This window comes from Myotis myotis, unplaced genomic scaffold (genome assembly GCF_014108235.1).
Source record: "Myotis myotis isolate mMyoMyo1 unplaced genomic scaffold, mMyoMyo1.p scaffold_m19_p_6, whole genome shotgun sequence".
Lineage (NCBI taxonomy): Eukaryota > Metazoa > Chordata > Mammalia > Chiroptera > Vespertilionidae > Myotis > Myotis myotis.
This window is the reverse complement of record NW_023416368.1, coordinates 56,246,452-56,262,827: the sequence shown is the minus strand read 5'-3', so window position 1 is coordinate 56,262,827 and position 16,376 is coordinate 56,246,452. Positions and strand designations below refer to the sequence as shown.

General features: G+C 36.2%; 1 protein-coding gene across 8 annotated transcripts in view; it reads left to right on the top strand.

Annotated features, from left to right (window-relative positions):
* Positions 1 to 16,376, top strand: part of LRBA (LPS responsive beige-like anchor protein) — a 559,344-nt gene that overhangs the window by 236,564 nt on the left and 306,404 nt on the right. For all 8 annotated transcript variants that reach the window (XM_036315411.1, XM_036315409.1, XM_036315413.1 and 5 more), the window contains one exon: positions 13,405 to 13,571. In XM_036315411.1, the coding sequence (XP_036171304.1) occupies positions 13,405 to 13,571 (167 nt within the window). The remainder of the gene's footprint in view (positions 1 to 13,404; positions 13,572 to 16,376) is intronic.

Here is a 16,376-nt window from a genome sequence, read left to right as displayed (position 1 = left end):
TGCCAGCCTGGTTGCCCCCAACTGCCCCCCTACTGGCCTGATTTCCCCCAGCTGCCCCCCTGCCAGCCTGGTCACCCCACGCAGCCTGCTGTTCAGTCGTTTGGTTGTCCCTCACTAACCCTCCTGCTGGCCTGGTTGTAGGCAGCCATCTTGTGAGGGTGTGTAGGTTAATTTGCATATTACCTCTTTATTATAAAGGACTAGAGGCCCGGTGCACGAAATTCGTGCACTTGGGGGTGGGGGTTGTCCCTCAGCCCGGCATGCACCCTCTCACAGTCTGGGAGCCCCACGAATGATTGCCCCAAAGAGGTAGGCCCTGCCGCCAGCCCTGTAGCCTGGGCCTCCCTCTTTGTGGCAAGCGTGGAGCCCCCCGATTGATGGACTGCCCCACTGGCCATGGACTGCCTCTGCAGGGCAATCATGGAGCGATGGCCAAGTCCCCGACCAATCACGTCACCCCCGCCTTGGCTGGCCTAGCGCCAGTGAGTGTCATAGCGTGGTCATTTATGGTTGTTCTGCTATTCGGCCATTTGGTCAATTTGCATATTACCCTTTTATTATTATAGAAAGTTGATACAGTGCTACTTAAATGTGGTCTGTTGACCAAGCTGCTAGTTACTAGTCCACAAAGAGAAAACTACAGAAATTGAATATGTATTTAAGCTCTTTTATAGCTTGAATGTCGGGAAATGTCAGATTATTTCAAAAAGCATCAATTTTCAGTGTATTTTAAAAAGTAAAACCAGCTTGTCTGGTGTGGCTCAGTTGGTTGAGTGCCATCTAGGGCACATGCTAGGGTTGCCAGCTAGATCCCCATTCGGGGTTGTGCAGAAGACGGCAGAACAATGTTTCATCTCACATAGATGTTTCTATCTCTCTATCCCTCCCCCTTCCTGTCTCTCTCTAAAAATGAATAAAAATATATTTCAAAAAAGTAAAACCAAGAACTCATTCTTTATTGCAGATACTTTGAGAAGCAGTACCTTTTACTCAGATGTGTTATTTTTAATTAGTCGGTTAGTACATTTGAATAATGAAGAAGTTACAGTAATATAACAGTAGTGAGCTAAGCATTATAAATATACTCAACTATTTCTGTGTTGTGTTTTTGTTTTTTTTGTTTGTTTTTAATTAATCTTTATTGCTGAGAAAATTACAGATATTCCTTTTTTCCTTCCCATAGCTCCCCTCTACCCAGTTCCCACCCCGCCCAAGGCCCTTGGCACCCTACTGTCTCTGTCCGTAGGCAATGCATATAAGATCTTTGTCCAATCTCTTCTTGCACCCCCCACTCCTCCTTCCCTCTGAGACTCATCAGTCTGTTCCATTTCCATGCCCTTGATTCTGTTCCATTCACCAGTTTATTCTGTTCATCAGATTTTTTTATTTGTTTGATTGTTAGATTCAATTGTTGATAGATGTGTATTTGTTGCCACTTTGTTGTTCTTTTTTTTTTTTTATCTTTACCTTCTTCCTCTTCTTAAAGAATACCCTTCAGTATTTCATATAATACTGGTTTGGTGGTGATTGACTTCTTTAACTTTTTCTTATCTGTGAAGCTCTTTATCTGACCTTCAATTCTAAATGATAGCTTTGCTGGGTAGAGGAATATTGGTTGTAGGTTCTTACTCTTCATCACTTTGGATATTTCTTGCCACTCCTTTCTGGCATGCATCGTTTCTGTTGAGAAATCAGCTGACAGTCATATGGGCACTCCCTTGTAGGTAACTAACTGCTTTTCTGTTACTGCCTTTAAACCAGTTAACTGCCACAATATTTTGAATTTAATTAGAAAAGGTCCGCCGCTTGCATCTATAGATGCTTATGATGTACAAATGGTTAAGATTCTCTCTTTGTCTTTTGCCCTTGACATTTTAATTATGATGTGTCTTGGTGTGGTCCTCTTTGGGTTCCTCTTGTTTGGGGTTGTCTGTGCTTCCTAGACTTGTAACTCTATTTCTTTTACCAGGTAGGGGAAGTTTTCTGTCATTATTTCTTCAGATAGGTTTTTAATATCTTGCTTGCTTTCTTCTTCTGGAACCCCCATAATTTGGATGTTGGTATGCCTGAAGTTGTCCCAGAGGCTCCTTTCACTGTCTTCATATTTTTGGATTCTTTTTTCTTTTTGCTCTTCTGGTTGGGTGTGTTTTGCTTTCTCATATTTTCAAATCATTTATTTGATTCTCCGGATCCTCTAGTCTACTGTTCACTCCCTGTATATTATTCTTTATTTCGGTCAGTGTATGCGTAATTTCTTTTCCATTTTTTGACATTCTCACTAATATCCTTGAAAGTCTCACTAAGTCCCTTGGAGGTTTCTGGAAGATTCTTGAGTAACCTTATAACTGGTTTTGCACTCTATATCCAGTAGTTTGCTTTCTTCCATTTCTCTCATTTGTAATATGTTTCTTTGTCTCCACATTTTGTGTGTGTTTGTTTCTATGTATTGGGTAGGGCTACTAAGTCTCCTTGAGTTGATAGAGTGGCCTTGTGTAGTAGGTGTCCTATAGGGCCCAGTGGCTCAGCCTCCCCAGTCACCTGAGGTGGACACTCTTGGTGTACCCCTTTGTGGGCTGTGTGCACAGTCTTGTTGTAGTTGAGACTTGATTGCTGTTGGTGTCACTGGGAGGAATGACCTCCAGGCCAATTGGCTGTGGGGACCAGCTGTAACTACAGTGGGAGAGCTGCTGTGCAGGAGACACCCTTATGGAGCAGGACTTGCTTCAGTGGGGCTTTGGTGCTCACTGAGTCTACCCCTTGAGTGTGCCACTTATGGATGTGAAGAGTTGTCATCTGGTGTGGTCTGACACTGACCACTGGGTACACTGACTCTTGGGTCTCCAGGGGGGTGCAAAATTAGCCACTGTCTGGGGCTTCCCAACAGGAGCTACAGAGAGATCTGCAGATTCCTCCTCTTTGTATCAGGTTTGTAGGTGCCCAGACAAGGCCCAGCTGTGAAGCAAAGTAGGCTGGTGCTGGTGCTGGGTCTTGGGCTTTTATTGATAGGTTTGGGGCTCCCTGACCCAGCTGCAGCTTTTTTGACAGGTTTTTAGCCTGAGAAAGGACCGGCCATTTATATGCAAACGCCACTGCACACAGCTTAGGTGGGGTTATAAATAGGGTGGGGTGGGGTCTCAGGGAATCACCAGGCAGAGCAAACAGAAATGGCTGCCAGTCAGCCCTGCAACCGGGGAAATCCCAGCACGGGAACAATGATCCCTGTGAGCACCTCTGTCTGGAAGGAAGCTGCCCCCACGTTCCTGCCCTGAAGCCTGACAGTCGTAACTAGTTTCTCTTTGTATGTGTCTGGGTCCCCCAGAGCCTTTCCTGACACTAGAACTCAGAGGAAGTGGGAGCTTGTAATTTCAGTTGGTTGTGCTTGCTTTTTAAGAGGAGCAGCTGGGTCTGCAGCAACCAGTGTGTCACTCAACCCCAATCCGCACTGGTTTTTACAGTCAGTAGTTCTTACTGCCCATAGGGACTTCTTTTCCCAGCTCTGGGACCCTGAGCTGGGGGTCTGTTGTGGGGCTGGGACCCCTTGCTCTTCTGGGTGGCCTCTGCATAGGTGATCTCCCTCCCAATTGAAAGAGCTGCACACGTGCGTGCAAGGCCGGCCGTTCCTCGCCTCCGCACCTCCTACCAGTCTCAGTGTGCTTTCTTCTTTACTTCTCTAGTTGTAGGACTTCCACTCAGCCAGCTTTCCGGTGGTTCTGGTTGATGGTTATTCTGTATTTTAGTTGTAATTTTGATGTGGTTGTGGGAGGCAATGAGTACAGGCATTTGCCACACAGCCATCTTGGTTCCTGTGTTAAGTGTTTTACATAAACCTTTGTAGAACATTTTTTTTTTATGATGGAAATGGATAAAAATATTTTAGGCACCCAAAGAAAATATAAACAAGCACATATCAGGATATTTAAAAAGAAACGCTCTAGTAATTACATATTACATATTCTTATTTTGTTTTGTTATCTTTGCTTTTTTGAAAAAATATATTTTTATTGATTTTTTTACAGAGAGGAAGGGAGAGGGATAGAGAGTTAGACACATCGATGAGAGAGAAACATCGATCAGCTGCCTCCTGCACATCCCCCACCGGGGAAGTGCTCGCAACCAAGGTATATACCCTTTACCAGAATTGAACCTGGGACCCTTCAGTCCGCAGGCCGATGCTCTATCCACTGATCCAAACCAGTCAGGGCTTATCTTCGCTTTTTAAAAAGGTTTTTTTTATTTGAGCTTGTTCTCTTAGTTGTTTTTTTTTTTTATTTTTGCCTATTATGATGCTATTTTTATTTTTAATCTTAAAAGAGCTGTTTGTTCTTGGTGAACAGTTATTTAGTCTTTAACTAAAGACTGTGTAACCCTCCCAGATTCTAAATAGTTCTTTCTTACTTCTCCCAAGTACTCAACATATATCTCTTTTAGCGGTGTTCTAATTATTTTTATTCCCATCTTTCAACACTGAGTGGTGGAAGAAATGGACTGTTTGCTGTGTAGTTTAACTTCTTGACTAAGCCTACAATAAATGTAGGTGTCACTACTATATGCCTGGCACTGGCTTAATTGTTTCATGTCTATTCTTACCTGATACTTCTGTAAAGCTTATCATATTATATCTGATATATGATGTATGCAGGTATTTTTGAAGAAATAGCTTTTAGTATTTACCTGAGGATTTTGTGGTGTGTTTATTGTTAATAAGTAACTCTAATGAAATAATAAAAACATAATATTATGTGTGGATTTGACCCAAGTAGAAACTATAGCCTTCTTAGAGTTATCTTGCTTTTACAATTATCTAAAAACATTTTAAAACATTTTAAAATAGTATATAGTAAAAAATTAGGACCTATTTTATTCTTCAAATTATTTAAAAATATTGTTTAAAGACTGCAGTTCAGAGAGATAAAAACCCAACACATTGCATCCATCCATTAAAACAGTAAGAAATGGAAGAGATACTTTGATAAGTGTTCTGCCTGTTTTAACCTTGAATGCTATTATCGGATGGGATGATGCTATATCTGTTTCATTGGCTTCGGCTTTTTCATGCTGAGAGAAATCAATACTTTGAGTCGTTGGATGACAGAGGAATCACTTCAGAATTAAAGGTGGCTGTCACACAATGTCATTGGTTGACTTTCGTTGCTATAGAGGTTTTTAAGCTTTCATTTTTCTAAGTCTGCTTTTCAGGAGTCTTTGTAAGATTTCTGGGGATAACTTTTTTCTTCAAATTTGACTTTAAATCTTAGTTAAAAGCAAAAACCTCCAAAAGTGAAATATTAAAAAATTGTTTAATTTTCTGCCCTTTAGGTGATTTCCCTTTTAATTGCTTTCCAATGAGACAAGTAATTTATAGTGTGACTTTCGGACGAATTGGGAAGTAAGGTAGTATACACTTAAGTGTTTATTATAAAGTATGTTTAGTTGACTAAAATGTAATACTCTTGTTTGTGGCCATGAGAAAGAAAGAAGGTAGAACTATATGTCCTGAGATGGAATGATATGTAGTTTGATTCTATGTACTTTACAAAGGAACTGCATTTTACTATTAACAGTGGACATCTACCTCCTCCTTCCCCCCAGTTTCTGTAGAAAATTATTGGCCAAACTGAGAGGAGGTAAAAAAGAGAACTTTATTTTATATGTGTGTTCCAAAATGTATACATACACTTTGAAAAATTATAAAGGCAGTGTTTATTAAAATACATTTTATTTTCAGAATTGAGCTACCAGCTGTTTAAGTGTATACATTTTTTGGGACACCCTATGTAATTACTTTATTATTTTTTAAAAAATAATTCTTTATTGTTGAAAGTATTACATGTCCCCCTTTTTCCCCCAATTGACCCCTTCCAGCCCCCCCCTGCCCTCCCGCACCCTGCCCCAGACCTTCAACACCCTATTGTCTTGTGTTCATGGGCTATTCATATAGGCATTTAAGTTCTTTGGTTGATCTCTTCCCACCCACAACCTCAGAGGGATGATGTAGTATTTTTAGTTCAACATTATGTTCATGAAATTTATTCAGGCTTCTACGTTTTCCTATTTTTTTTAATTGTTATTTTTCATTTAAAAATATTTTTATTGATTTCAGAGATGAGGGGAGAGGGAGAAGAGATAGAAATATCATTGATGAGAGAGAATCATTGATCTGCTGCCTCCTGCACGCCCCCTAACTGGGGATGTAGCCCACAACCCAGGCATGTGTCCTTGACCTGAATGGAACCTGGGACCCTTCAGTGCTCAGGCTGATTCTCTATCCACTGAGCCAAACCAGCTAGGGCACATTTTCCTATTTTATTTTCAATGCTGTATACTTTACCAGTATGTGAGTAGACTATTAGCTTTTCATAATTTCTCCTGTTGACCTGCAATTAGATTGTTTTCTGTTTTTAACTATTATGAATAATTCTGCTTTGACTATTTTATGAGCCTTTTGGTATACATGCTCATGCATTTTGGTAGGGTGGAATTACTTGACATAAAGTATTCATGTTTTTATTTTTACAGATATTGCTTCACTGTTTTGCAAAAATGAAGCAATGTATAGCTGTTCCCATTAATTCACATTTTCATAAAAATGATAAGTGATTTTTATTTCAGCATTCTGTTAGCTCTGTCATGGTACCTTATTGTGCTTTTATTTTTTATTTTATTTACATATGAAGCTATACATTTTTTTCTTCTGTTTGTGTTATACACACACACAATACACACACACACTACTTTTTAAAAAAAATATATTTATTGATTTCAGAGAGGAAGGAAGAGGGAGAGAGAGATAGAAACATCAATGGTGGGAGAGAGTCATTGATTGGCTGCCTCCTGCCCCCCCCCCCCCCCTCCCGGACTGGGGATGGAGCCCACAACCCAGGCATGTGCCCTTGGCCGGAATGAACCTGGGACCCTTCAGTCCGCAGGCTGATGCTCTATCCACTGAGCCAAACTGGCTAGGGCACACACACACTACTTTTGTACTACTTTTGTGAAGTATCTGCTTCTTATCCAGTGTTTTATTGGTAATCTGTCTTCTATTGATTTGACTAGGGTATTTACCTATTTGGTATGAGCTTATTTTTGCATATGAATACTTTTACTACTTTCTTTTCTGTTTGTTCCTTGCCTATTCAATTTCTAGAACTTCTTAAATAAACTTTATTGAGGTATTAAGACACACCCATTTTAAGTATACATTTTGATGAGTTTTGACAAATGTATACACCTGTGTAATTGTTACTGTTAAGATACAGAAAATTTCTATCATCTCAGAGAATTCCCTTGTGAATCATTGTGGTAACTTCCTCCACACATACCATACATAGACCCAACCCAAGGCAATTGCCTATCTGGTTTCTGTTATTATGTATAGTTTCACGTAATATACACTTTCACATAAATGGAATTATACAGTAGGTACTCTAATGTCTGGATTCTTTTGGATAGCATAAAGTTTTTGATATCCATCCACATTGTTGTGTGTGTCACTCATTTGTCTCTTTTCATTGCTGAGTTGTATTACTTTGTTTATCTACTTGTCTATAGGTGGATAATGGGTCATCTCCAGTGTTTGGCTTTATGACTAAAAGAACTAGGGGCATTTTCATATAATATATTTTGTGTAAATATGTTCTTTTGAGGAAATATCTAGGAGTGAAATTGCTAGGTGCTGTTGTAACTACATAGAGGGTGCCCCCCAAAATGTACACACACTTTTCTGTAGATTCTATAACATTTTGAAAATAAAATGTATTTTAATAAACATTGTCTTTATAGTTACTCAAAGTTTTTATGCATTTTTGGGGACATCCTGTATTTAAGCTTACAAGACACTGCCAAATAACTTTTTTTAGTAGTTATGGATTTTACACTCCAACCAGCTAGGTAGGTATGACAGTTCCGTTTGCTCTATATCTTTGCCAATGTTTGGTATTGTTGGTCTTTTTAATTACAGCCCTTTTAGTGGATATATAGTGATGGCTTATTGTGGTTTTTATTTCAGTTTTTCTTTTTGTGTACTTATTAGTCATTTGAATATCCTTTGTGAAGTGCCTGTTCAAATCCTTTACCCTTTTTTGGTTCCATATAAATTTTTGGAGTATTTGTTCTATATCTGTGAAATATGATGTTGGTATTTTAGTAGGGATTACATAAAATCTGTAGATTGCTTGGGTAGTATGGACATTTTAATGATGTTAATCTACCAATCCATGAACACAGTATATTCTTCCACTTGTTTATATCTTCCTCTATCTTACAGATATTTTCTTTAACTGCTGCTTTAGCCAATTCCCACAAATATTTCTAATTTTGTTTGTGATTTTATCTTTGATCCATAAGTCATTTCAATATGAATTATTTAATTTCCAATTATTTTGCAACCTTTCAGATATTATTTTTTCACATTATCTATTCAGATAAAGAATCAAAAGGAAGGGACCTTGACCTAGCCATGTGGCTCAGTTGGTTGGATTGTCCTCCTATAAGGTTTCAGGTTTGATTCCTGGTCAGGGTACATGCATATCTAGGTTGCTGGTTTGATCCTTGGTCAGGGTGTGATTGGGAGGTAACTGATTGATGTTTCCATCTCACATTGATGTTTCACTCTTCCTCCCTTCTCTCCCTCCCTCTCTCTAAAATCAATTAAAAAAAACCCCATAAAACATATCCTCAGGTGAGGATATTAAATAAAATAATCAAAAGGACCTTTAGATTTATATATCTTTTTGTCTAACTTTTTCTTCTCTAGTATTTGTCCTTCAAATTACCATCTTAAATTTTTTTAAATCTTTACCAAAGGATATGTTTTTATTGATAGAGAGAGAGAGACAGAGACAGAGACATTGAGACATTGATGGTTGCCTCCTGAATGCATCCAGACCCAGAATCAAACCTGCAACCTTTTAATGTACTGGATGATGCCCTAAGCAACTGAGCCACCAGGCCATGACTCAAATTGATAATAGTATGTAATGTGGGAGAGAATAATATTGCCAAGATAAATTTCACAAAGCCTTGAGAAAATGCCATAGTTTCATATAGGGAATAATAAAGAAACAAGTCTGACCACCAAGAAGGATGATTAGCAAGCTGACAGGAGGAAACTGGAGGAATTGGCTAAATTTTACCTTCACTTCTCTCTGAAAATGCAAAGGACAGATAGTAAAGTTAGGTAGAGATTTAACATTTGGAAGGAAAGACTACAGGTGATGTTACCTTTATTTCTTCATTTACATTTAAAGAGCCAGAATAGTCAAGTTATAAATGGTCAGTCTAAATTGTTTCTCCCTTTGGTTATTTTTTTAAATATTTTCTCTGCAAGTAAATGAAGTGGGTTTATTTATGTTATTTTAAATTTATTAATGCTTTGGTAATAAATCTTTGATTTCTTTAGCAATAATCAAATACATTTGAATTGTTAGTTCCCAAGATGCTTGTTTCATTTTTTTTTTTAGATTCAGATATTTTTGTGGTCATTTTGATGTCATATTACCTAGTTTATGTGTTTCTTAAAACGGAGAAGTTGATATAAAGTAAAACTGAATGAAACTATTAGACCTGCCCTTGGTTTCTTAGAATACCTCCAGTTAGTCTTTAAACACAAGCACACACATACACTAGTATATAACCCACCAGTAAGTAACAGATTTGATCTTCAAGCAGATATTTGTGATCTGTATGTGCTGGACTTTGATATGTCACACGTAGAACATATTATTGGTTTTTAATAAGGATGCGTTCAAATTACATTTTAAAGATACTTTAAAAAATAGATATGAGTTCATTGTATCTTTACAAAACATTCTTGTTTGGTTTCCTTTTATCATGTTTTAAGGTCAGATGTGACTGTAATGTTCCACAATGAGACAGAGATTGATAATCGGGAAAGAATAGCCCTTTAATGTGATTTATATCTATAGATTTTATGTCAGATATGAAAAGTTGCTGTTTAAATTGTAAAGGAGGATCCATTAAAGAACACTTTAAACCATTTTACTATTTAGTTTACCTTGGACTCTTTTTAGGATTATGTCCTTTCAAGAAAAAACTTTTACAGCTTATCAAATGCTTATAAAATGTAACTTGGTAAAGTTAAGCTATTTTAATATGAATAAAAGGTAGAAATAATAGGGTATTAAATTATGCATTTCTTTGTGATTTTAGTACCATTTAACATGAAGTCATATGGTATTTCAGGGGAGTGTAGAAGCCAGTGATTTTCTATTTTCCATCAATAATTTAAATTTTCTCTTATGATGTTAGACAAAGGCAGATTATGGATATAGTAGGGAATGTTGTGGGTATAAAATTTCTGCAAATGTTTACTCTTTTGTCCTACATGTTTCAGTATATGTTAGGGATAGATTTGATGTAATCTCTAAAGTGCTGCCTAGTTCTGGAGTAAATCTCTGAAAATATCACAGAGCAGTTGACACTTTTATCCCATAGAGTAATTCACTATCTTCACTTAAACTACTATTTCTTTAACTGTTTCTTTCTCGCCCTATCCTTTAAGTATTTCTTAATCATTTTCTTTATTTGTTCAAATCATATTTTTGACAAGCTGAACTATCCTCTGATTTGTTTGGTTCAGTCTTTAATATATCATGTGACAATTGCCTTTAATCTCTTATAAATTAATCTAGTTTCTAACATGATTTATTTTCTCCATGTGAAGGTTTAAATAAAAGAACTAGTTTTCACTTACCAGTGTACAAAAACTAAGCTCTCAGAGGTCCCAAATATCCAAATTGTCCAATTTTTAGAGCCATTATAATCCTCTCATTTTCTAGATGAGGACAGTTTGACAAAAGAGCTTGAGTTAGTTGCCCAAGTCTGACAGGAGATATTACCAAGGATGATATTTTAATCAGATTTTTGTTTTTCTTCCCAATCTTACATTTTCTCTCTCTCTCTCTCTCTCTCTCTCTCTCTCTCTCTCTCTCTCTCTCTCTCTCACACACACACACACTCTCTCTCTCTCTCTCTCTCTCTCTCTCTCTCTCTCTATATATATATATATATATATATGGTACTCTGATTCTTAGTGGCAGTTTTCAATCCTTATTATGCATTTCAGAATTTCTTTATTTTTTTTTTTACTTGTATTTTATACTTGGATCAAACTGTCCTGCTTCTGCCTTCCTGAAAAATTTCTGCCTTGCCTTTGCTTTAAGGTTCTCTTTATTCCCATCCAAAAATGACTCTCAAAATCTTCCTTTTTCTTTCTTTATAGCATTTTGAATATTCCTCATTAGTTTTTGCAAGCCTTCCTGTTAAAAAGCATTTTTAGCTTCAGTGATTTAATTTGAATGACATAACTTTTATTACCACTTCCCTCCTCCCAATCTAGACAGAATGGGAATTCTGCAGGGCAGGGGCTATCAAGATAATCCAACCTTTGATCTCCATAGCTAAGGGGCTATCAAGATAATCCAACCTTTGATCTCCATAGCTAAGTGTTTTGCACAGACTAAGAGATAATTTGATTTTTTTGCATGTACATAAACACCATATCTATTGGGTTACTTTTGTGTTAGGAACACAAAACCTAGTTCATACTGCTACAATGAATGAATGGGATATTATAGGTTCTCATAAAAAGTGTCGTAGAATGCCTAAAGATAGGCTGGTCTATGATCCAGAAGTTCGTGGTTCCATTTGTAATAAGCTCTGTATTTCTATAATGCTCCTGGCTCTGATCCCTTTGGGTTTGGCTTCATTCTTAGGCTAGCTTCCCTCATAGTGCAAAGAGAGCTTTCAGAACGTCTGGAATTATGGGCTTCCTCTTTTACACCCTAAGAGGAAGGCAGTACCAATAAAAATCCTGACCTTTTCATTTAATGCACCAGTTAGATCAAGTGCCCTTCCCTGAGCCAATTTTTCAGTGTGGGAGCGATTTTACTCTCATTGGTTTAGGAAAAGTAGGGCCCTCTCCTTGCTAGGGCAGTGCTGGGGGTAGTGTGTGGCAACAATCTATGTAGGTATAACTGGTATACCAAAGGAAAGGCAGGCAGTGTAAGTCAGTTTTATTTGTTCCAACATCAAATTTTTGTTACCTACCATAGGTTGAGTGTACATGTGTACGTGAGCTTGTATTTGGCAGGGTGGATCCCAACAGACCATATGAATAGAATCAAGAATCAAGTATACATTAATCTTTGCTTTCCTATTTTAAGCAATTAACTAACTAGGTAGTATAGCATTAACATGATACCAGGAGTATCTGAATTCCAGAAGAAAAGAAATAAACATCTTGAAAACTGGTGATTGAGAATATTAAAATTTTTCGGCAAAACTGATGATGTCTTAAGACAGCACTTTACAAACTAATAATGTATGAATCACCTGGGGAATCTTATTAAAATCCAGATTCTAATTTAGTAGGTGTGGAGTGGGACCTATAATTCTGCATTTTCCCTGAGTTTCTAGGTGACTCTAGTGCTGCTGGTCCATATTGCAAAGCTAGGGCTTAAAAGCCCTTACTGATTTTTGTTGTTGTTGTTTGTTTTTCATTTTTTCAGGGTGTTGAGAACTAGCTGTTCACTATTGGAAGCCATCCATAGTCTCTTTTCTGGACCTCTGCTGCGGCCTTATACCTGGTCTCTCTCTTATCCCACTACATTCCATTCTCTAAATGGCATCTGTAGTGATCATTTTAATATATAAATCACAACACTTCACTGCTTAACCGTTTGAGTGCCAACCAATATCCTAGGAACTATGCTAAAACTGCCAAGGCATTTTTGCTGATTTTACAGCAGTTTAGGAAAAAAATTATGAATCGCAACTAAATGAAGTTACATATTCAAAAACTTAAGGAAACCTTTACTACATTGACATATTTAGCAATATCATCATCACTAATAAAAGCAGACTTAGAACTAGACGCCATTTCGAAGTTTTGATAGTGCTCCTGGCACTTTTGGCGAAAGACAGGAGGAGCGCAATCACGCTCCCCTGCACTCTAGGGGTTAAAAACTTATACTAGTATCACATTGTATTAGAATAAAATCTAAACTCCTTAGCACAACTGCACAGTACTAAATGATGCAGCTGCCTAACTCATGTCATTCTTTCTCTTACTCACTTTGCTTGGAGTGCTTTGTAATGTGGGTCCTTGCATCTTCCCTTGACTAGCTGCTTCTAATTTTTCAGGTTTCTGTTAAAATATTGACCACTTCTGAGTATACTTTATAAATAGATTCAGAGAATAATTTCTTGGGGTATTGTACGGATAATATATCACTAAATATTAGTTAATTCAGTCAATGAGGGATATAAAAGTAACTTTAAATGTTTGGTTGGTTCAGTTCATATTGAAGATTATTTCATGATGCATTTTGAAGCTTTTTTCCATATTTTTATAGGATTAATAGATGTTTCTTTTTTCTATTCAAGTCACTCTGTGCCCAGTATTCTGCAGACAAGCGAGAAGATGAGAAGATGTGTGATCATTTGATAAGAGCAGCTAAATATCGAGACCATGTGACAGCAATTCAACTAATCCAGAAAATTATCAACATTCTCACAGACAAGCATGGAGCCTGGGGAAATTCTGCATTGAGGTAAAGTGATACCTTTAGGATTTGGCCCCTGATATTATATAGAAGGCCCAGATTTAGATAAATGGCTTTGGATATGATCAAGGCCAGATGAAGAACAGAGTAATTTAATTTTGTATCTTATCATCTATGAATTTGAAGCAAAGGGGAAAGAGAAAACCAGTATGGGTGCAGCTATAGATCTTTGTAGGTATTTCATTTTCCTCAATTACTTCTAAAAATTTGTTTACTCATATATTTATTCATTTTGAAGTGAACTGTTAAGGAAAGTAGTTAATCAAATGATTTTTTTAGCTACATCTATATTTGAATTTATATAATTACAATATTTTATTTTAAGCAACATTTTCTATTTTATACTTTTGAATTTTTAACACCTACATTTGAAAACATAATGTGTTATTTTCTTGATTGAGTTGCAAATTGTAAGGATATGATGATAAAAATGATTAAATGCCCTCCTTAAAGTTTTGTTCACTGTATCTACTTTCTTTTAAGATTACTAAATTGAACATGCTATTTTTGATTCTGACTGTAGAAACAAAATATTAAATTACTTTCTAGGACTACAGAACTGAGACAAATTGTGAAATTTAGTCTGATTGAAACATTTTATGCTACAAATATTAGAAATATGCTTTGACTTATTTAAGTAATGTTAATGAAAAAGTTCTATAATTTGCCATTAGAGATATTTTCTAATTCCTCATTTCTGTACAACTTTTGCTAGAAGACAAAAAAATGAAAATGAAAATAATTGCTTGCATACTATATAGGTGTAACTGGTTTTCACTTGTATTTTAAACATCTAATGTGTCTAGCAGACTTCGAAGTCTAGCTTTAGAAATTTTCCAGTGAATAGAAAATAATTTAAATTTTTAAAAGCTGAACTTGAAACTGTTTGAGTTGAAAGCTACTTGTTATATATTTTTTAAATTAAATTTATTTGGGTAACATTGGCTAATGACATTATATAAATTTTAGGTGTAAAATTTTATGTAATACATCATTTGTATATTTCATTGTGTGCTCACCACCCAAAGTCTAGGCTCCTTCTGTCGCCATGTATTTGACCCCCTGTACCCTTTTTATCCCCTACACCCCCCTTTCCCTCTGGTAACTACCATACTGCTGTTCATGTCTATGCGTTTGTTTTGTTTTGTTTTATTTGTTGCTTTTTGTTTTATTTCACTTAGCACAATACTCTCAATATTCATTCATATTGTCACAAAATGGCAGTTTCATCATTTTTTATGGCTGAATAATATTCCATTATATATACATACCTCATCTTCTTTAATCATAGGTTGAAGGATACTTAGGTTATGCCATGTCTTGGGTATAGTAGATAGTGCTGCAATGAACATAGGGGATGTTTTTGTTTTTAGTGCAAATATGTAAAACAAAACATAGAGTGGATATAGCTCCTGATGCTTATTATGTAGAATATTTAAATAAAATTAATTACATTTTTGGGCATGTCATTTTTGGTGTTCAAAAAAATGAATGCAGGTCAAGGACTTCTGACAAAGAAACTGAATGAATAAAGGCAGGAACCAGGTTTGTTTGTTTTAATCCTACTGCGGTTGAACTCAGCTGCAAGAATAATCATGGAAATGACATAAATTACTGGGTCAGAGCTCTCTGGTGCCTTAGCTTGCAACATCTAATGGTTTGTGTTTGGGGCTGGGAAGTTGTATTGAGAATTTTAGTTTCAGGATACTTTAATGTTTCAGATTTGAAGTAGTCACTTGACATCAGGCACTGAAAAAATTAGGATATTACTTTGCCATGCACCTGTTGGGAACTCAATACATACTTGTTTAATTATTTAAAAAGTATTTTTAAACCTGAAATTAGTTTTATAATTTAAAAATTAAAAACTTATAGGTAACTTATGACAAGTGTTTCACTTATCCCAAGTTTGCCCTTGTTATGACATCAAAATTCTTTCCCATGATAGCTATACCTTTGTATAGCACAAGTATACCTGTGCTACCAACCTGAAAGCATTGTTTCTCCGAAGTAATTTTGGTATAGGGAAGTATCTTGGAGAACTAAATGGATTGTGAAATGTATATGTGTAGAAATAATCACTGTTTCTATAACAAAGTTATTCATAGGCATCACTCTATTATTCTATACAACTGAAGTAAATTCTGAAATTTTAAAGTTTCCAAAAATCCACAAAACAAAACATTTTACTTTTCCTCCCAAATGAAAATAGCTGTGAAGATAATAGCTTTTAAATGGCTGTATTTTTAATTAAGAGCAACAACAAAGGAAATCTCTGGTAAAAGGAAAATTAATACTAGTGAATTATCAGTCTCATTACTTACTTAGATTTTATTAGGAACAATATTGTAGCAAAAAAAAAAAACGCTCATTGCCATCATGCTAGTATTTTCTTTTGTCAGTATATTTAGTCCTGTGTGACATTCAACTGTTATTTATTTAGAACTCCTAGTTGCTTCTTAATGCCTTTAATACAATTATCTTAAAATTTTCCTTTTCAATATTAACTCCAATTAAAGTGAATTTGTAGACGTTGATGCTCTTTTTTGGGGTAGCTGTGTAAGAAAACGTGGTTGATAAAATGCATGCTGGCTCACCATTCTTTGACAGTGGTTAGCTCTTCTATGATTTCCCTTGTATGAGGCTTGCATAAACAGCTTGTAAATTATGGACATGGTTGTAATAAATGAGACTAACGCAGTGTACTTTGTTCTTTACTTAGCATAATTCTAGAAAACATAAATGGCATTAGAGAGTCATACTGTAGCTGTAATGCATTTAACTATCCTAAGC